Below are 18,510 nucleotides of genomic sequence, written 5' to 3'. Positions count from 1 at the left end.
TTATGGAGGGGCAGCATGGATGGGTATCCAACCAGTCAAACTAACTAGAACCGTTAATGCAACTTAAATTATTAACACTGTCAACTCTAATTGCCAGATGGAAGACGGATGACGGCTCTAAATAGTCAAGGAACGTAGCAGACCGCAAGCAGGTACGAAGCAGGAATGTCAGAGATGTCAGGAATGTCAGAGACGGAAGAAGATGGATGGAGATAAACGGAATGCGTACCCAGCCAATCGAAATAACTGGCTGGGTAGCCGTTGCCGGGGTTCGTGACTTCTGTCTTGTTGTACTAGACGTTGCACTATCAATAATGATGCTTCTGCCCGAAGTATAGGGTATGAGGGTGTGTGTAACCCGAGGGCGATACTCTGTCAACTCTATCGCAAACGTTTCTTCCTTGAATACTTCATAGTCTCTACTCTATTGTCCTTCCTCATTCCTTTGATGGCATTAATATACTTTTCATATTGTTGTGTCCTTTGGAGGTTGTCGTTATGACATGTGGTTTCGGATTTTAACTACTAAACCCTTTAGACATAATCATATGCTTAATCAACAGTATTTATTATGAAAACATTATGTTTATTTAGGGAAACATATAATATATTGAAAAATAATCCATTCATTAAAAATCAATTAGTATTTTATTATTAGTTCTTAGTGATACATAAAAATTAATCTATTAACTTCAATGTGATAATAACAATAATCTATACATTTCATTGGTATTTTATGATTTAATTTAGTTACATTGCATCAATATTTTTCAACTTTTCTAAAATATCTTGTGTGAAATGTGGTACATCACACAACTATTGGAGCAGTTGGATTATCTCCTTAATAATATTTTCCAACTTGGTCGCTAAAGTATCAAGTTCAACTGCAAGAGATTCATTCAACTTCTCCATGATTTTATGTTTCGTTCTCTTCTCTGCAATGTGCATCATTTTCTCAGAAGCATCAACATCAAGTGTATTTACCCATTCTACAAGTGGGCCTATTTGATCAATCGTCAGAGCTTTATCATTGAATAATGCATCGGGAACAATTTGTAATAAGATGTCTTTTACATCTGATAATATATGTTTGTGCTTCACTTCTTGCCTCAATTTATCATTTGTAGCTTTCCTCTTTACCAATTCTCCATACTTCATCATTGCATCTAAGATCCAATTCGGTCGGATCATAGACTGGAACTATGATCTCCTCATCTAATGTGACCTAATCTCTTCTCCTCCTTTTCTTCTTCTTCTTGTCATGTGATGTGATAGAGCTTGCGCTAAGGGGATATTATTGGTTGCATTGGAGAAAAGATTTCTTATGTTGCTCATCATGTAAAGGTGTGTTTTCCTTCCTTTCACTCTCCTTTTGTTGTTTAGGTGCCTTAGTGTGAGTATCTTGTGCAATGTTTGCTTCATGTTGTTGAGGCTATCCCTTAGTATGTTGTGCAAGGATTTTCTTTCTCCTTTTCCTTCTCTTTCTCTTTCCCTTTCTTTCATGAGGTCATGTGTTGTTGAGCTTGTGTCTTTAGTGCTTGTATATTCTCAGTACTCTCATCTTTACTCTACTCAGAGGGAACTTTATATAGGTGATTACAATTCAAATTATGAGGCATTATCACCTTTAATATCTATCCTTATCTATCTTAAGAACTCATATCTCACTCAAAACACCTTATGCCTCTCCTCATTATCACTTCATTTACCTACCTTCATATTGAAGTGTTCCCTTATCCCTCTAATCTCCCAATCACTCCCTACCACCACAGGTCACCTTATCTCTTTGTATTATTACTCACCAAGCAATCTATGGATGGATAGACACCCCCCCCCCAAGTCAACATTGCATTGGAAGTTACCCACGAACCAACCATCAATCCACAAACTATTGCCTACTTACTACTTTGTTTTACATCCATCTCCTTAGTCAATCTATGGATGGACAGACCCCCCACTCGACATTGCATTGGAAGTTACCCATGAACCATCGATCCACAAACTATTCCTTGGTTACTACTCTTTTTTCCATCTCCTTAGTCAATCTATGGATGGATAGAACCCCCCACTCGACATTGCATTGGAAGTTACCCACGAACCATCGATCCACAAACTATTACCTGCTTACTACTTTGTTTTCCATCTCCTTAGTCAGCCTCCACTGCCACTAATGGACACCCCTACTAATGAGCAATCCACCCACATCAATCCCTAACGAGTGTCTTTGTCAGTCCAAGCCTTACTCCACGTGAATTGACCGTTGCCTCCTTTCAAAGCCTATGGTAGGTCCCAACATCATATATGCACGTTGGGACTTCATATGATTCAAACCTTGGATACCCCTATCAATAGGGGTTTGCAACCACCATTGTGCTATGAACTCTTGCTCCTGCTATGAACTCTTGCTCAAAATATCTTATATGATATTACTTTTGTTATTGATCATGTAATATTTTATAAAATAATTATCACTATACAAATTCTAATTGCTTTATCATTTATCTCCTCTATTTATTTATTTATTCAAATTTGAAAATAATAACGGCAAAAGAAAATAGATATTTGGAAACAATATTATATTTTTATTTTGTGTATAGATAAGGGGTTTTATATTGAAAGGTCAATCACATTGAAATGAGGTCACAAGCTTATTTGCATTATGTGTCCCCAACAATCAAGTGAGTGCAAGTGAGTGATTTAAAGCCACTAGCAATAAAGGTAATGGGTTATACCCTTTGTAAGGATTGTTCACAACAAATTTAAAGCATGCATGCATGCATAGATACATACGTGCATGCATGCAACTCCTTTTAACAAGCCATCTTAAAGAGACATCAAATTTCTAAAATAAAATAAAAAGTTTAAAGATTATATAATTTTTTTTTAATATAGATATTAGCATGTTGTGATGGTTGTAGTGTTATCATCAATCTTCCAACTCAATTGAAATGATATTGTTGAATGTTTAAATGGGGATGAAATCTCTCATTTGAGATCTCTTTTATTCATGACTCATAACTCTACGTGAAAACTATTTATCCCAATTTTTACTAAGAATATTTTTGTTTATTAATATTAATGTCCCAACCCAATTGGAATGATATTGTTGAATGCTTAATAGAGATGAAATATAATGAATGGTTCATAAGGCACAACACTTTGTGAAGGTTTTGCAAATGGGGTTGCAAGCTTTGGGTTTAACCATGGAGAAAACTCTGTAGTTAAGCACGCTCAGGCTGGAGTAGTACTGGGATGGGTGACCTCCCGAGAAGTCCTAGTGCTTCACCCCTGTGAGCATCACCTAGATCCAATCAGTGCTAAGTGTTCCATTTATTCTCATGAGAGATGGATTCATGTTGAATCACTACTCATGAAACATGGGTCAATGAGTTCTACTCAAAATCACACACTTAAATCCTAATAGCAATATCACAAAGAGATGAAATCTGATAAGTAGGAGATATTTTCCACAGCAAATCAAATTGTGATATTGCTATCAAGATTTAACTGTGTAGTTTTTGAATCAAACTCATTGACCCCAATCTCTTGAATAACCATTCAGACAAATCCATCTCTCATGAGAATAAATGGAACACAACACTCATTGGATCTAGGTGATGCTCATAGAGGTGAAGCACCATGACTTCCTAGGAGGTCACTCATCCCAGTATTACTCCAGTTTGAGCATGCTTAACTACAAAGTATCCTCCATGCTTAAATTGACTATGCTTGCAACCCCATTTGCAAAACCTTCACCAAGTGTTGTGCCTTATGAACCATTCATTAGAAAACCCCTTAAGCTCATCAATTGATAAGTAGGAGATATTTTCCATGGCAAGTCAAATTGTGATATTGCTATCAGGATTTAACTGTGTAGTTTTTGAGTCAAACTCATTGACCCATGTTTCATGAGTAATGATTCACATGAATCCATCTCTCATGAGAATAAGTAAGAACAATTCTCATGAGATGGATTCGTGTGAATCACTACTCATGAAACATGGGTCAATGAGTTTGACTCAAAAACTACACAGTTAAATCTTGATAGCAATATCACTCAGAGATGAAATCTCCTTAGTTAATCTCTAGATGAGAAATATTGACCCAACTTTTAACTAAAAATGACATTTTCATTAAGCTGATTTTAAATTTTAAAAACAAATATTTTAAAATGTGTATATAACATACATTTAAACAAACTTTTATACTACACCAAGATTTTAGAATTACATTGCATTTCACATTGGAAAATCTTCCATTCTCCTTACATGCACAGTTTTCTATTAAATGTGTACAAGAGAAGCAATCATAAGTGATCAAGTTTGAATCAAGGATGTCTACATAACCAAAATGAGCTCTAATTCATCAACCTCCAAGAAACAATGCCAAAACTCTATGAATAACTACTTAAATAGGAGAATTGCTCACCCCTCCACCATAGGATTTATGCAATGCAAATCCACTCACACTCAAACAAAGAGAACCATCCAAGAACGACTAGAACGATAGAAAGCTACAATCACAAGTATTTCTATCCATGACAAGAGGCGACTCGAATAATAAACCAATTAGTTCAGATATAGTGGGAGTCAAGTGGGACTAAATTCTTGTGAGAAGCACCATCAGAGAGGTACTAAGTTAAATAAATGCAGTAAATTAGGTCTCAGGCTATGACTGAACTTCACAAATATTCCATCACACAATGCCAAAACTCCATAAATTGATTTATACGTATCTGTAGATTTCCATATATATTATCTTCAAAAGACATTGCAGCTCTGATCTACTTATCTCACCATTCATAATTAATAAGAGCACAAACAAGGATGATGTTTACAGAGAAACGTGTATACCTCTCTCAACCCCAAAAACATGGGTTTCCCTTGTCCTTAAAGAAAGCTGAATTCTCAAGGATACAATGAGTCACACGAGAAAACATAATGGAAGATGAAATGGATTTCGGATTTCCAGTATTCTAATAAACAGTAAACCTTCACAAAAAGGGAATACTGCTCCAAAATTCATCTCCATCGAGAAATGGAAAATTACTAAAAATACCGTATAGCTTAATTTTGGCATAAAAGTTTTTCTATAATTTGTTAGGTAATATTAAAAGTCCTAAAATCTTTGTGACCCTCACCCTGCCCTATTGCAGACTCATAGGCCGATCCTGCTTGCCTTCCTCCCCATAATATCTATTTCTCAGACTTTCCTTTCAAGGAAAAATTACCAATGAAGTTTAGGGAGATTCTCTTTCTGTTGAACAGGTTAGATGAGACCATGTACAGCAAATGCACAGCAGAAATCTTTCCCTCTGTGGGTCCCTGTTCTTAAATACAACAATAAGTTCTTGCTCTAGTCCTAAAAATTGAACTTCTGATATCATTCATCTCGAACAATACATGAAGCATACTAGAACAATTTCTGGGATTTGTTGTAAGCAGATTGTTGTCTTCGTATATATTTTCTGACACCTCCAGCACTTCCACTTTTAACAACTGTGCCGTTTTCCATATAGATAGCACCATCTGCATATTCAAGTTCCTCCAGACGGTGTGTCACCCATAAAGCAGTAACTCCTCGAGGCCCATCCACAACATTTCGAACAGCTTCAATGACCCCATTCTGCATAAGCAACATTCTTTTCGGTAAGCATGAAAAGACATTAAGCATTACAATACGAAAGAAAAAACCATTGTCCCATACAGAAACTATCTTAACTCCAAAATGTCAATATAAATACTGATGGAAATGTTGGCATTGATGTCAAAGTTGTTCACGAAGATTGTTACAAGTATTGTTACAAGTATTATCATTGATATCAATAGTACTAAGCATATCATTTACATTGATTATAACTGATGATAAAATTACAGTCCTATAAAGACTTAAAAGAAGCAAGAAAAAAAAAATTGTCTAACACTAAGAGGTTAAAGCTATGAAGCTAACATGTGTAGCATGGCTTGAACATTCTTGATGGCAACAACAGAACCTTCTCAAGGAAATCAATATTGATAGATGAGATATGCAGAGGATCAGCGCTCAGACATGGACTATTAGAAGCATACATAACTATCACAGGTGTTAAAGATAGACAATCAGCAGCAACGTCAAAACTGGAGACCATATTGTAGGATACTATCATTACGGTGAAGGCACAAATCAAACAAGACATCATTTTATTGTTTCCAATGTATTAACAGTCACAGACAAGTGATCTGGTTAATGCTTGGAACAATAATATTTTTCATTCACAAAGAGAATAAACTAAGTTCCCTGCTGGAGCAGTAACACATAGACACGCACATCAGCTTGGACTATCTAATATAGGAAAAGAAGCAATGTTTTCATTCAATAATGGTGAATGAAGCAGTTTGAAAGAAGGCTGAGTATGCAAGGCAAACTCATTTGCCCAGATGGAAGTATAAAACAAGCTCACGAGCAAAGATAAAAACATTGACATAGAAAAGCAAAGAGTCATCAAGTGTACGAAGTGCATAATACCATCATTGAAATTCTGTGATAAAAGTCTGCAAAAAGAAACACACAAAACAGCGTTGAATATAATGTGGAGATTCAGGATAATGATAAATAAAGACTTACGTTGGACAGAGCATCCACACGGCAAGAAGAAAAATTCATACACAGGGACCGCATATTATACAGTCCATCACAATATATCGAATGCCCAGGATGCACGAGAGCACTATATATTCAAAGAGGAAGACACGCAGATTATGAACATGTTTAGAGTTTTTAATAGAACAACCGTATTGAAAGGAACCATGTTTACAATAATCACAAAATTAATATAACTACCATAACAATGAAGACCATAAAAGACAATAAGAAAATATTAATTGAAAATGATAGAAGAAGTTTCGAGCTTGGACGCCAACATAGCAGGTCATGGTGTCATCGGGTTTGAGCGATGACTTATGATGGAGATTAAATAGTTACTATGCAGCGATAAGTAAATGAAAAAGGGTAGAAACTAGATACTGTCAGGTGCATATGAAAATAACAAAAGCCACGTCTATTATAGGCAGCAATACGTCTTTACAAGTTCTACGGCAATTTTTAATACATGAGCCAATGACATACAATCAAGGAAAGAAGACACCATGACAAGACATAGACATGTAACGTTATCGAGTCATCCAGACCAAGAATATTGACGACGCAGTCAGAGAGGCATACACAGATATACTCAAGTGTTTGGATATTTTATTGAGTCGGTGATTTCATTTGTCGAATGTTCTCCGGAGTATGGTGCCAAGTCTGAATGGAAACTTATCAAGCTTGAATTGATGTCGTTGGAGATTTCAGCGATTAACAATATTAAACAATAGGAATAAAAAATATCATTTAAATAACTTACACCCAGTTGAGCGGATGTGCAACTACAGGCAGCGATATCATATTTAATTGGCAGATTAAAATGTGTTGTTAAAATAAAAACAAAACAAATGAGCTGCTTGTTATTATTATTACTTATGAAGAGACATAAAGGATGAGTTATGCGTATTCATTAAGTCACATCTTTTATAATAAAAAGATATATATAATGAAAGGATAATTAAGATAAATACAAGTGAGCAATTAAAGAATAGAAGAGAAGAAAAGCAGGGAAGAAAATGTATATTCAGATTTTTTATCTGACATATACAGATTCAACAAGAAAAAATGTATTGAGGAAGATATATCAGGTATAAGACTGTGTGGAGCAGATCAATGGAATAGGGAATAGACAAGGATAAATCTATATTAGATGAGGAATATTTATGCTAATATAGATTTATTGTGCAAGGAAAAATATAAAGAAAATATAGGAGTGATTTAATTATCCATTATCAATTGTAAGAGTAACAAAACAAGGTGGAAGATAAATTTCATCGGCAGTGGGAGTAAGAGCTTCCAGTAGGTCGGAGCCTCTGAAGTGTGGGAGTTGGAGGTTCCGGTGAGTTGGTGTTCATAAATAGAGGTTGTAGCCTCTAGTAGGTTGGAGCCTACAAACCAATTTGTAAAAGAACAAGTTTATATATAAAGCATTTATTTGCCATGGTTTACTCCCGCATTGGGTTTCCACATGAAAATTGTGTTATTGCATTCATGTGCATAATTGTTCATTTCAGCATTTGAAGTTAATTGTTTAGATAAAAGTTTTAAATTCGCAAAGTTGTTATACTGATTCACCCCTCCCCACCCTCTCAATATAGCCCTGTGCTCTCCAAATATAAGATTGGCAACAATAGTTATGTCAAAAATATATAAAAAATTTCTTCTGTGTCTATTAAATGAATTAGACCAGAGCTTGAAATTAAACGCAATCGTGCCCATTGCAGTTGCAGATTGCACAAATAACAAGAAGAAACCAACATCATAATTCCAAACTATTACAAAAATTATCAATAAGGATTAAGGATTAGTTATCCAACTATTACGACAATTATCAATAAGGATTAGGGGAGGGGGGGTGAATTAATTATCCAACTATTACAACAATTATCAATCTTATTAATCCTTAACCATATGAATAATATAATCAACAACCATAACAAGATACTCATACACAATAACACCAGATATGTTAACTAGGGAAACTCTTGATTAATTAGAAAGTCCCGGTGGGGATGGTACCCACAAAATGATGTACTAATATAAATATTCATTGTTAGAGGAAGGACCCTGTTAGGAGCCAATGAAAACATTCAGTACATATGAATCCCTGTTAGGAGTTGTAGAAGGCAGATGGACCCACTGTCCAAACAACTTCAAGGGCAAGACCAATGATCCCACTGCCCAAATGATCTCTGTATTATTCCTTGTAGAATAATAGAAATGCTCTTTACTTGCACTTCCTCTTTTCTATCCTGTCAACCAAATTGCTCTTCTTCTTCTGATCTCGATACCAGATCACCAACTTCACATCCAATAATCCCTTGGATCGCTTACTCGTATTTACCAAATACTCTACTCTTATTCGTACTATCTCAATCGCAATACATGCTTACAATCAAGGAAAATACTTTCCTTTATACCACGTCCTCAAAACAATTCCTTGAGTCAGCCTTGAGGCTTTCCCAATTAATTATAATAGGACCACATTAAGATAATTAATTATTTCGCAATTACACAACATTGTCAGCTCACAGTCTTTATAACTTCTCACACGTGTGACTCCAGAACTTGCGCACTCATTGACATCATCATCAAATTGTCCTCTGTCACTATACAAATTCGCATATCCCCATTCTATCTCTGTTAGAAGATACAATCCATTAATCAAAAACTGCTTCTTAGATACTCTATCTCAGTACTACTCTTTGTAAATCAAGCATATCTTCTACATATCTTTGACTTGATGCGCACTTAACCTTGTCATCAAGACACAATGTAGAACACGTCCTTAACCGTGCTTCCCCTGAACATCAATTCTCTATCCATACAACCTTGATCTTTGTTTGCTACTCTATCAGTCTTCACAAAAACTATACTAGGTTGTCATCAATGACAAACACAATCATGAATGCAACATGTCAATCATGCTAACAATATCCCACATGCTTTGGCAATGCTTAGAATACTCCCCCAAAGGAATACCATCATCGTTCATGTTAACATCGTTGATACTATTGTTATTGATTGGAACCATTGATAATATGACTATCGTTATCAAGTACCAACTAGTGTATGTATTAGTTATAAAGTATAATGACTGTGATTAGTAATTGCACATAGGGTCATGATAAGCCACATAGGGGTCATGCCCCTACGTGAAGCAACTCTTGATAACATATCTATTAGAGACCATCGATACTTGCTGAGGATGACATCAATAACAAAGGTAATATCATTCTTTTCGCAAGCATTCGATATACTATTTACTTAGTATCATTCAAAGGTAATATAAGAACAGTTTCATTATCGTCAGCATATAAGAATAGATTCATTATACAGTTTGAATATATACACAGTTAGTGCATTATTGTATCCTCAGTCAAGGCTGAGATAAGTCTATTAATATTAATTTTATATATATATATATATATATATATATATATATCAGTAATAAAGCTAAAGTTATCATCTGACATAATCTGAAATAAAAGACTCTAATTATCTCTGCAATACTGATCTATATTCCTTAACATGGTATCAGAGCCATGTTCCTTGTATAAAGCCTAAACAGTTTGAAAGTAGATCTATAGCATTGTTAAAATATGGAAGAAGACTATATGCCATCAGCTGAAAAGAAGACAAGACCAATCTTGACTAAACAATATCATTATTGTGATTCATATTTATAGAAGATGTTGTCAAAGAGAATGGTCCATATCTTGTAAAAGTTAAGGAAGATTGGGTGGCCAACAATGAAGAGAATCAAATACAGAGAGCAGATAGGAACAATAATAAGGGACAGGCAAGAGCCAAGGAGAATCACAAAAGCAAATGTGGACAAGAACAGTCAGAAATTACCCAGACATTTCTATGCCCATAATGTGGATGACATTCCCAGATCAAACAGAATGGAGAGTTGCGATAATGTTAAATCGGTCAAGCAGAAGAACGACATATATATTGGAAATAATATCTCTATGAAGAGTTTGCGAGAGTATCAATATGAGTTTAAACACAAATAACTTGCCCGCTTTGATAAAAAGAGGCAAAGAAGGATTTGGGGCATTCATAAGTTTGAAGAAACACGTTGCTCACACAGAAAGATGAGTGATACATGAGAATACTGAGATAGTGGTACGACTAATGGCTTAATTAAAAACACTTTCTGATCGGAAGATCAACTTTCTATCTTGGCAATTCCTACTAAGATATATATTAAAAGAAAGAAGATTTTCTCATGATGAGGGAGGGCAAGGTATGCGTATGTACACGTCGAAATACCATTTCAAGGGATCACGAAAATAAAGTAATAGGATCGAGCAACAACATATGATATAAAGTACAATAATTAAAGATCCATATAGGATCATTATTCAAGTCAGAAGTAGATAGTGGAGCAGTAGAAAATATGATTATCCTTTTCATTTACTTATCCTTTGTTAAATTACTCTCTGGGCCCGTATGATAAAACATTGACATATCAAATATCACTCTTGCTGCTAAAATAATATTTGCTAATTGCATTATAACCAGTACAGCATGATTGTATTGTCAATATGGACAATAGAGAACAAGTCAGCACTGGAATATACTAAGAGAACAAGGATCCATGGTATCCAATCAGAGCATGTTGTTAATCACCGTCAGTATATAAGACAAATAACTAACTATCTCCAATGTTATCCCAAAAAAGGCAGGGACCCATTTTAAGAGTTAGCTTATTACACTCTTATAGGATATCAATCAATTGTCTCTGCTTATAAATGAACCACAAATTATGATTGCACACTTGACTACCACAAATGTTGTGTACAAGACCACCTGCAAACTGTGAACTGGCAGAATAGGCCAATCTGTCAAACCAATTTCTTCAATTAAAATTGAATACAAAGAAAGAAGCAACTTGTAAAATAAAGAAACTAGGTCAAATGCTAACACAAGACATTACATCCTAAGTGAAAGAACTAATGAGTTGGGCTCAACCAACGAGAAGAAAAGTTCATTCAAACCATATGAGACCTTATTTTGATCCTCCAAATTATATTGAAAATTCTTGGATTAGATTTTTGATATTGAGAAGTACTTTAAGTTTGGAGATACAAAGAAAGATAGGAAGGTGAAACATGCTTGTTCAAAATTGAAAAGGGCATGCATCCTTGCAATGGGATCATTTGTAGACTAATGAATATCAAAGAGGCAAGGAGAGAAATAATTCATTGACAAAGAAATCTATGAATATGAGGAGTTTCATTCTTAATATCCTATTACCGCTGGTGAAGCCTCCTCAGCAAAAGAGACAGAAAATTTGAAGGCCAAGGATAGTGAATATAAAAATTCATTGTCTAAAGCTAGGAAGATGGCAAAGGAAAAGGCTATGGACGTAATGCAAAGATTATAAGAAAAATTGAAGAAATATGTACACATTATCAATCTAGTAAGGTTGCAAAAATGTCCTGCCAATCCTAAAGCCAATGTATCGAAGGTGGCAGCCTTAAGCCCATTCTTTTACCACCTTGGTTCTAGCTAATAAACCCCTGCAATACACCGCTTCGTCAATAAAGATGATAGGGATAATGTGATGCAAAAATATTCAATGATATAAGAGTGGGAATTTTACATTGTGGGGGGAATAATAACCAATATTACATTCACATTGCTTGACAAATGCGTATATATGGAGACATTATCTTATTTCATGCATATGGCCGATCTTTATTGGAGCAATTTGTATCAAGGATGTTCATGTGCAAATAAGTATTATTATCTCTTATAGTTATCTACTCACTATAGTCTCTCTCCTAACTATAATTCTATACATAATATCATGATATTATTTGCCTTGACCTTTTCCTTTATGTCTAAGTATGTTCTTGCAGGAAAAGGTTTGTACTTTACACATGCTAACAAATTTGTGCATATTCAACCTTATGACAATAGCTTGTGATGTTATTGACCTCCGTAGCCAACTGCAAAGACAATGTGATTGTATGGAGATGAATGACTTGGGGGGGCCGTACAATAGTGCAAGTAGTGATATTTTTGTTGTACGGTGACAAACAGGAATGTTGTACAATGGATGTTTGGTTGTATGGTGTAGTCAGTGATGGAGTATGGTAGATGGAGGGCAAGAGGGTCATAAGGTATAATGGCCATATGGTAGATGGGGGCAAAAGGGGTTGTATGGTGTAGTGGTCGTACAGTATAAGGTAGCCAATAAGTTCGTACGGATGGGAAGTGTGGGGTGTCCATACGGTGGAATAGGTAAGGTTGTACGGTGTAGTAATGGAGGTCATATGGTAGGTTTTGAGGGTGGTACGGATGTTGCACTGAGCGGGGTGAGTGACAGATGGGGTGCGGATGGTAAACAAGTTCAGTCATGCACCATAAACTATCAATCTTGAACTTATCAAGTAACACCAAACAAAAATGGAGATTTGAACAAGAATATCCTTTAATTAATATTTGTCGAAAGATGGTGCTCCGATTTGCCAGAACTGAGCAAAGTGTTACAGGTGATAGAATAGGGTGAGGGTTGAATTCCACCGAAACCGAAAATAGCCAAGTAGGAAAGATTTTTCACTTCTGAAATGGCGAATTACAATTGAATCCCAATTGTATACCTACGACTACCTACAAGTCATGTCAAAATACCCATCGAGAAGACTTTCCGAGGGTGTACAAAGATAGCCGATGGCTACACTTACCTACGGAAACAAAACAAAAATGGGTCCGAGATATTTTAAATCAATAGGCCCAATAAAAAAGATTTGATTAATAAACTATTTTATGATAGGGATATTATAGTCCTCTCATCCCAAATTTTGCTTGTCCTCAAGCAAACACAATGTCAGATGCTATAGAATGTGTTCACCTTCTAAGGTTGCATCCTCCATTGGCAAGTGTTTCCAGTGTACCAAATATTTCTTCATTGTTTGGTTCTGTAGGGTCTTCTCACGTACTTCAATAATCTCAACTGGTACCAATATGAGTTTTCCTTCTTCATTGAGTGGTGGAAGGTCTGAAGCTACCGTGACGTTGTCCCACGGCTTTCTTCAAGTAGGAAACATGAAAAACGTTGTGAATACAGCTCCCCTCCAGAAGTTCCAACTCATAGGAAACTTCACCGATGCGGCAAACTACACAATAAGGGCCATAAAATCGTGGCTTCAGTTTTTCTTTTCCCTTCTCCTTCCATGAGGATTGTCAGTATGGTTGGAGCCTAAGATAGACCAAGTCTCCCACTTCAAAACTCCTCTCCATTCGATGTTTGTCCACGTACATCTTTTGTTGATTTTGTGCCCGTTGTAAGTTTTCCTTCAGGTATCTTAGGATGTCCTGACCCTCCTGAAGCCAATCCCTCGCCCTTGGTGCGTGACTGTATCGATGAAGGAAAGGAGTTCATACCCATATAGTGCTTTGAATGGTGTCATCCCGATGGGCATGTGGTACGTGGTACTGTAACAATATTCCCCTAGGTGTATCCATTTGTCCCACGCTCGTTGTTGTGCCGAAACATAGTTCCAAAAGTAGCCTTCAAGCCACTTGTTCACAATCTCTATTTGTCTGTTTGTCTAAAGGTGGTAACTAGTACTTGGTGACAATTTTGTCCCTGCCAATCGAAATAATTTTGTCCATAAGATACTGATAAATCGCCCATCTCGATCACTGACAATGTTTCGAGGTAACTCGTACAAATGAAAGACTTCTCTAAAAAATAGATCGACAACCTGTGCGGCCTGAAAATCTGAGATGGCGAAGAAATGTGCGTACTTTGTCAGTCTATCAACCACTACGAAGATACAATCCTTTTCGTTCACCTTAAAAAGTCCCATTACGAAATTCATCAGGATACTTTCCCACTTTTGTTCTGGAATTAGCAAAGGTTGCAATAACCTGGCAGGTAGAGTATATTTGGATTTGTCCTGCTGGCAGACCACACACTCTCTTACATATTGCAATGCGTCTCCTTTAAGACGTTTCCATGAAAACCTCTCCCTAAGACATCTGTAAGTTTTGAAGAAGCCTGAGTGTCCGGCCAAGGGTGAGTCGTGTACCTCCTTCAAGATTTTCTGCTTCAATTTGGATTTTGCCACTAAAAATATCCTATTCTTATAGTAAATGATGTCATCCACCACTTTGTACCGATCATCCTAGGTATTGCCATCCATTAGCTCACAAGCAAATGTGTTTTTAGAATATTCTACCAACAAATGTGCATTTCAGTTAGCTAAAATCGGGGTTAGTAAGTAGATGGCGAGTTTCTTGGACAAAGCATTTGCAACAACCACATTGTTATTTCCTTTCACATATTCAATGTCAAAATCAAAAGCCTGAACCTTGCTTACCCATTTTTGTTGCCTCTTGTTCAAGTCCCGATGCTCCAAAAAATATCTCAAACTATTGTGATCCGTACAAATGATAAACTTGGCACCCACCAAATACTATTGAAACTTGGTTAGTGCATGTACGATGGCCAACATCTCTTTGTCGTAGATGGAATATAAGCGTTCTGTTTGCGTAAGCTTCTTGCTCTCATAGGCCATGGGGTGTCTATCTTGCATCAGTACCGTGCTAATGCCTTCTCTGGATGCGTCACACTCCATAATGAACGGTCGAGTGAAATCAGATAAAGCAAGCATGGGACAAGTGCTCATTGTTTCCTTCAGCTTATCAAAAGTGAGTTGTGCCTTGTCATTCCACTGAAGGACCCCTTTCTTGTCAGATCTGTTAATGGTGCGTTGAGATAACATAACCCTTTTACAAACCACTAGTAATAATTCCACAGTCCAAAAAATCCTCGCAACTCCGTGAGTGATTTTGGGAGACGCCAATCAAGGATAGCCTAAATCTTCTCCTGATGAACTTGAACTCCATATTTACTGACATGTCCCAGGTACAATATTTATGTCATACTGAATTCACACTTGGAATGCTTGGCGAACAAAGACTAATCCTTCATGATCCTTAGGACTTCATCCAAATGCTTCAAGTGCTCTTCCCATGTCCTGCTATAAATAAGAATGTCATCAAAAAATACAAGTACTTGTGCAATTGTTTGTTGAAGATGCGATTCATGCACGATTGGAACATAGTAGATGCATTCGTTAATCTGAATGGCATGACCAGGAACTCATAATGTCTGTAGTGACAAGAAAAGCAGTATTTTCCATGTCTTCCTCCCTCATGCGAATCTAATGGTATCCGAAATGCAGATCTATTTTCAAAAAAATAGATTGCATCATGTAATTCATCTAGCAACTCATCTATCCTTGGAATGGGATATCTATTTTTTATTGTTTTTTTTTTTAAATATTTTGGGATCAACATCCTAGGGAGGTGTTTGATGCCCTTTTATAGGTTCTGCTAAGACAAAACAATGTGCAGCCCAAGCAACATCATCACGCCAAAAAATTGAGCTCTTGTATGGTAGCTTCATCCACATACGGCTTTCTCAGTGGAAGTTTGTTATCTTTGTCCCTCGGAAACACTAGCGGTTTAGAATGTAACCTCGCGAGGATGACGCCATTGATGATGCCATACCCCTTGCCTTCTTAATAGCCTCTGACAGGGTGACAGGATTGAACCCTTTTACCCAACCCTTCAATGGTTCTGCCAGTCTGTCCATGAAGAGCACTATTCATCTTCTTTCATAAATGTCTGTGACCAAAACAGAGAGTTTCTGAAATTTTGCAATGTACTGGTCAACCGGTCCAGTTTGCCTCAACTGTGCCAAATCTTTGAAATTGAGTTCCGGATCTTTACCGGCAAATCGATCTATCAATCTCTCAGTGAATTCCGCATAAGTATTTATTTGATCATGCCCCAGTGTGATGGTGTCGTGATGCCACCATTCATGCGCAACTCCCTTCAAGTGTAAGGCTGCAAATTTAATTGCTTCTTCTTCTAGCATGGGATTAAGCTGAAAGTAAGTATCTACCTTCATTACCCATGCTTGTACAGATATGGATCCAAATCCGTCAAATGGTGACAGATTTACTTTACTCAACATCCTCCTAAGATCATCATTAAAATATCCTCTGTTTTCGCCTCCCGATTATCTCATTCTCAGATCTGCATAATCTTTGTAGGATATATCTTCCTCAAAATTCGCATTCTTCCAGTCTTCTCTCAACTGTTCTTGCATTTCTTCAAAGGTCAGTTGCTTCCCTCCGAGTGGTGTTTTTGTCCATGGGGGAAAAGACAGCATGGAATGTTGAGAGCATGCTGGATGAGGGTTTTCTTTACCCGAAACCGAGTCCACGATGTGACCTTTTTGTTCTCTGGATATTTTATTATCTGCCAACTTCTTGAGTCTCTTTCATGAGTCGCTAAGTATCATTGATCTGTGCCTACTTCATAGCAAGTTCTCTCAATAGTGCCACTAGTTCGACAGCTATGGGTTCCGATTCGGTAACCATTATATCAACGAAATGGGTTCTTCTTCTCTTTCAGCCATAAACTCTCATTCACAATCCACAGTGTAAATTTTTCTACAAATTTCTTATCTCTGAATCAGACTTTTGGTTCAGTCATTAAATGTTGAGAATGGTCTTCAATGTTCTGAATATTTTTTCAAGTTAACACTTATCTTGATGCAGATCGAATAATGAGTAATATACCTTTGACTGTGAGGGAGTATCTCTGATATGATTCATAGGATATAGATGCTTAGAGGAGCAGACTTTGTTGTAACTGTGTGTCCTCAATCTGCATCGATAACCTCTCTATATATCCTTCCTGAAGGGTATGTCCTCAAAGGGACATCACCCTTCCTAAACTTGCACTAACTAAACTCCTCCTAAGTCGGCAATTTGGGAAGACATAACTAATAACACCTAACTAACTATTTGTTAGTTTAGTTAAGCATTATACTGTTGCAATCCTAAGAAGTCGCCGGCCCCTGGAGTTATATATAATGCCAGTTTAGAGATATATCATAATGAAAAGAGGAAGTACGGTTTGTACAATCAGACTTGTAGGTGATCAGGTTAATATTCTTAACACTCCCTCTTAACCTAACAATCCTACAGAGAGATATTATATCTAGCAACACCAATATAGATGAATAAGCAAGAATTAATACTCTATATATGTCTGATTCTTCTTAGTACGTGCTATCATAGAACACATGATATAAAGTCATATTACTAAACCTATGATATGACAAATCACTGCTACTAATGATATTAAACAGGATAAATCTGAAGAATAATCTTTTCATTTATCCAAGTTGTGACTTCATAGAAACTGGTATTTCTATATCACAACAAGATCCTAACTTTTAAGATTTACCAGAATACAGGATAAACCTAGAGAATACTAAGATTCTTCCTTTATCCAATTTGTGACTTATGAACATAGCAATGTCAACATCACAATATGATCTAAAACTCATCTAGATCTTACAGTAAAATCTATTGTTTAGTACATTATCTAAGAGATCGTCATCTCTCATAATACCTATTATACAAGTGTTCATTATTTCAGAGATTGTCACCTCTTTAAATAATGAATACACATGGTAGAGCCCATAACAGTCAATAGCCTAACAAAAAAAAAATTATTTTATTAGTAATCAAAAGAGTACAAATCGATTACAACTCAACCATACCAAGTCTCCTCCTGAAAAGTTCTATCTTTACTTTAGATAGAGGTTTGGTGAGTATGTTTGTTGTTTGATCTGCAGTGCAAATGTATCCAATTTTACAGAATTCCTGTCTACCATATCTCTTACATAATGGTAAAGAATTTCAATATGCTTGGACCTGTCATGAAAAATGGGATTCATTGAGAGCTTGATGGAACTCTGATTATCACAATGAATAATCATAGGATTCATAGTTGCCTAAATAATCCCACAAGTAACTTCCTCAACCAGACTACTTCTCG

At 36.3% G+C, this 18,510-nt stretch overlaps 1 protein-coding gene across 1 annotated transcript in view; it reads right to left on the bottom strand.

The window, feature by feature from the left end:
- Nucleotides 1-4,720: 4,720 nt before the first annotated feature.
- Nucleotides 4,721-18,510, bottom strand: part of ABCI10 (ABC transporter family protein) — a 181,567-nt gene continuing 167,777 nt past the window's right edge. The window contains exon 6 of the mRNA XM_089805661.1: nucleotides 4,721-5,625. Within this exon, the coding sequence (XP_089661787.1) occupies nucleotides 5,413-5,625 (213 nt within the window). The 3' untranslated portion in view covers nucleotides 4,721-5,412. The remainder of the gene's footprint in view (nucleotides 5,626-18,510) is intronic.

This window comes from Cupressus sempervirens, chromosome 10 (assembly GCF_028749045.1).
Source record: "Cupressus sempervirens isolate cs-2001-9-10 chromosome 10, ASM2874904v1, whole genome shotgun sequence".
In the NCBI taxonomy this organism is placed as follows: Eukaryota; Viridiplantae; Streptophyta; class Pinopsida; order Cupressales; family Cupressaceae; genus Cupressus; species Cupressus sempervirens.
Note: the sequence above shows the minus strand (reverse complement) of the source record. Positions and strands in the feature narration are given on the sequence as shown.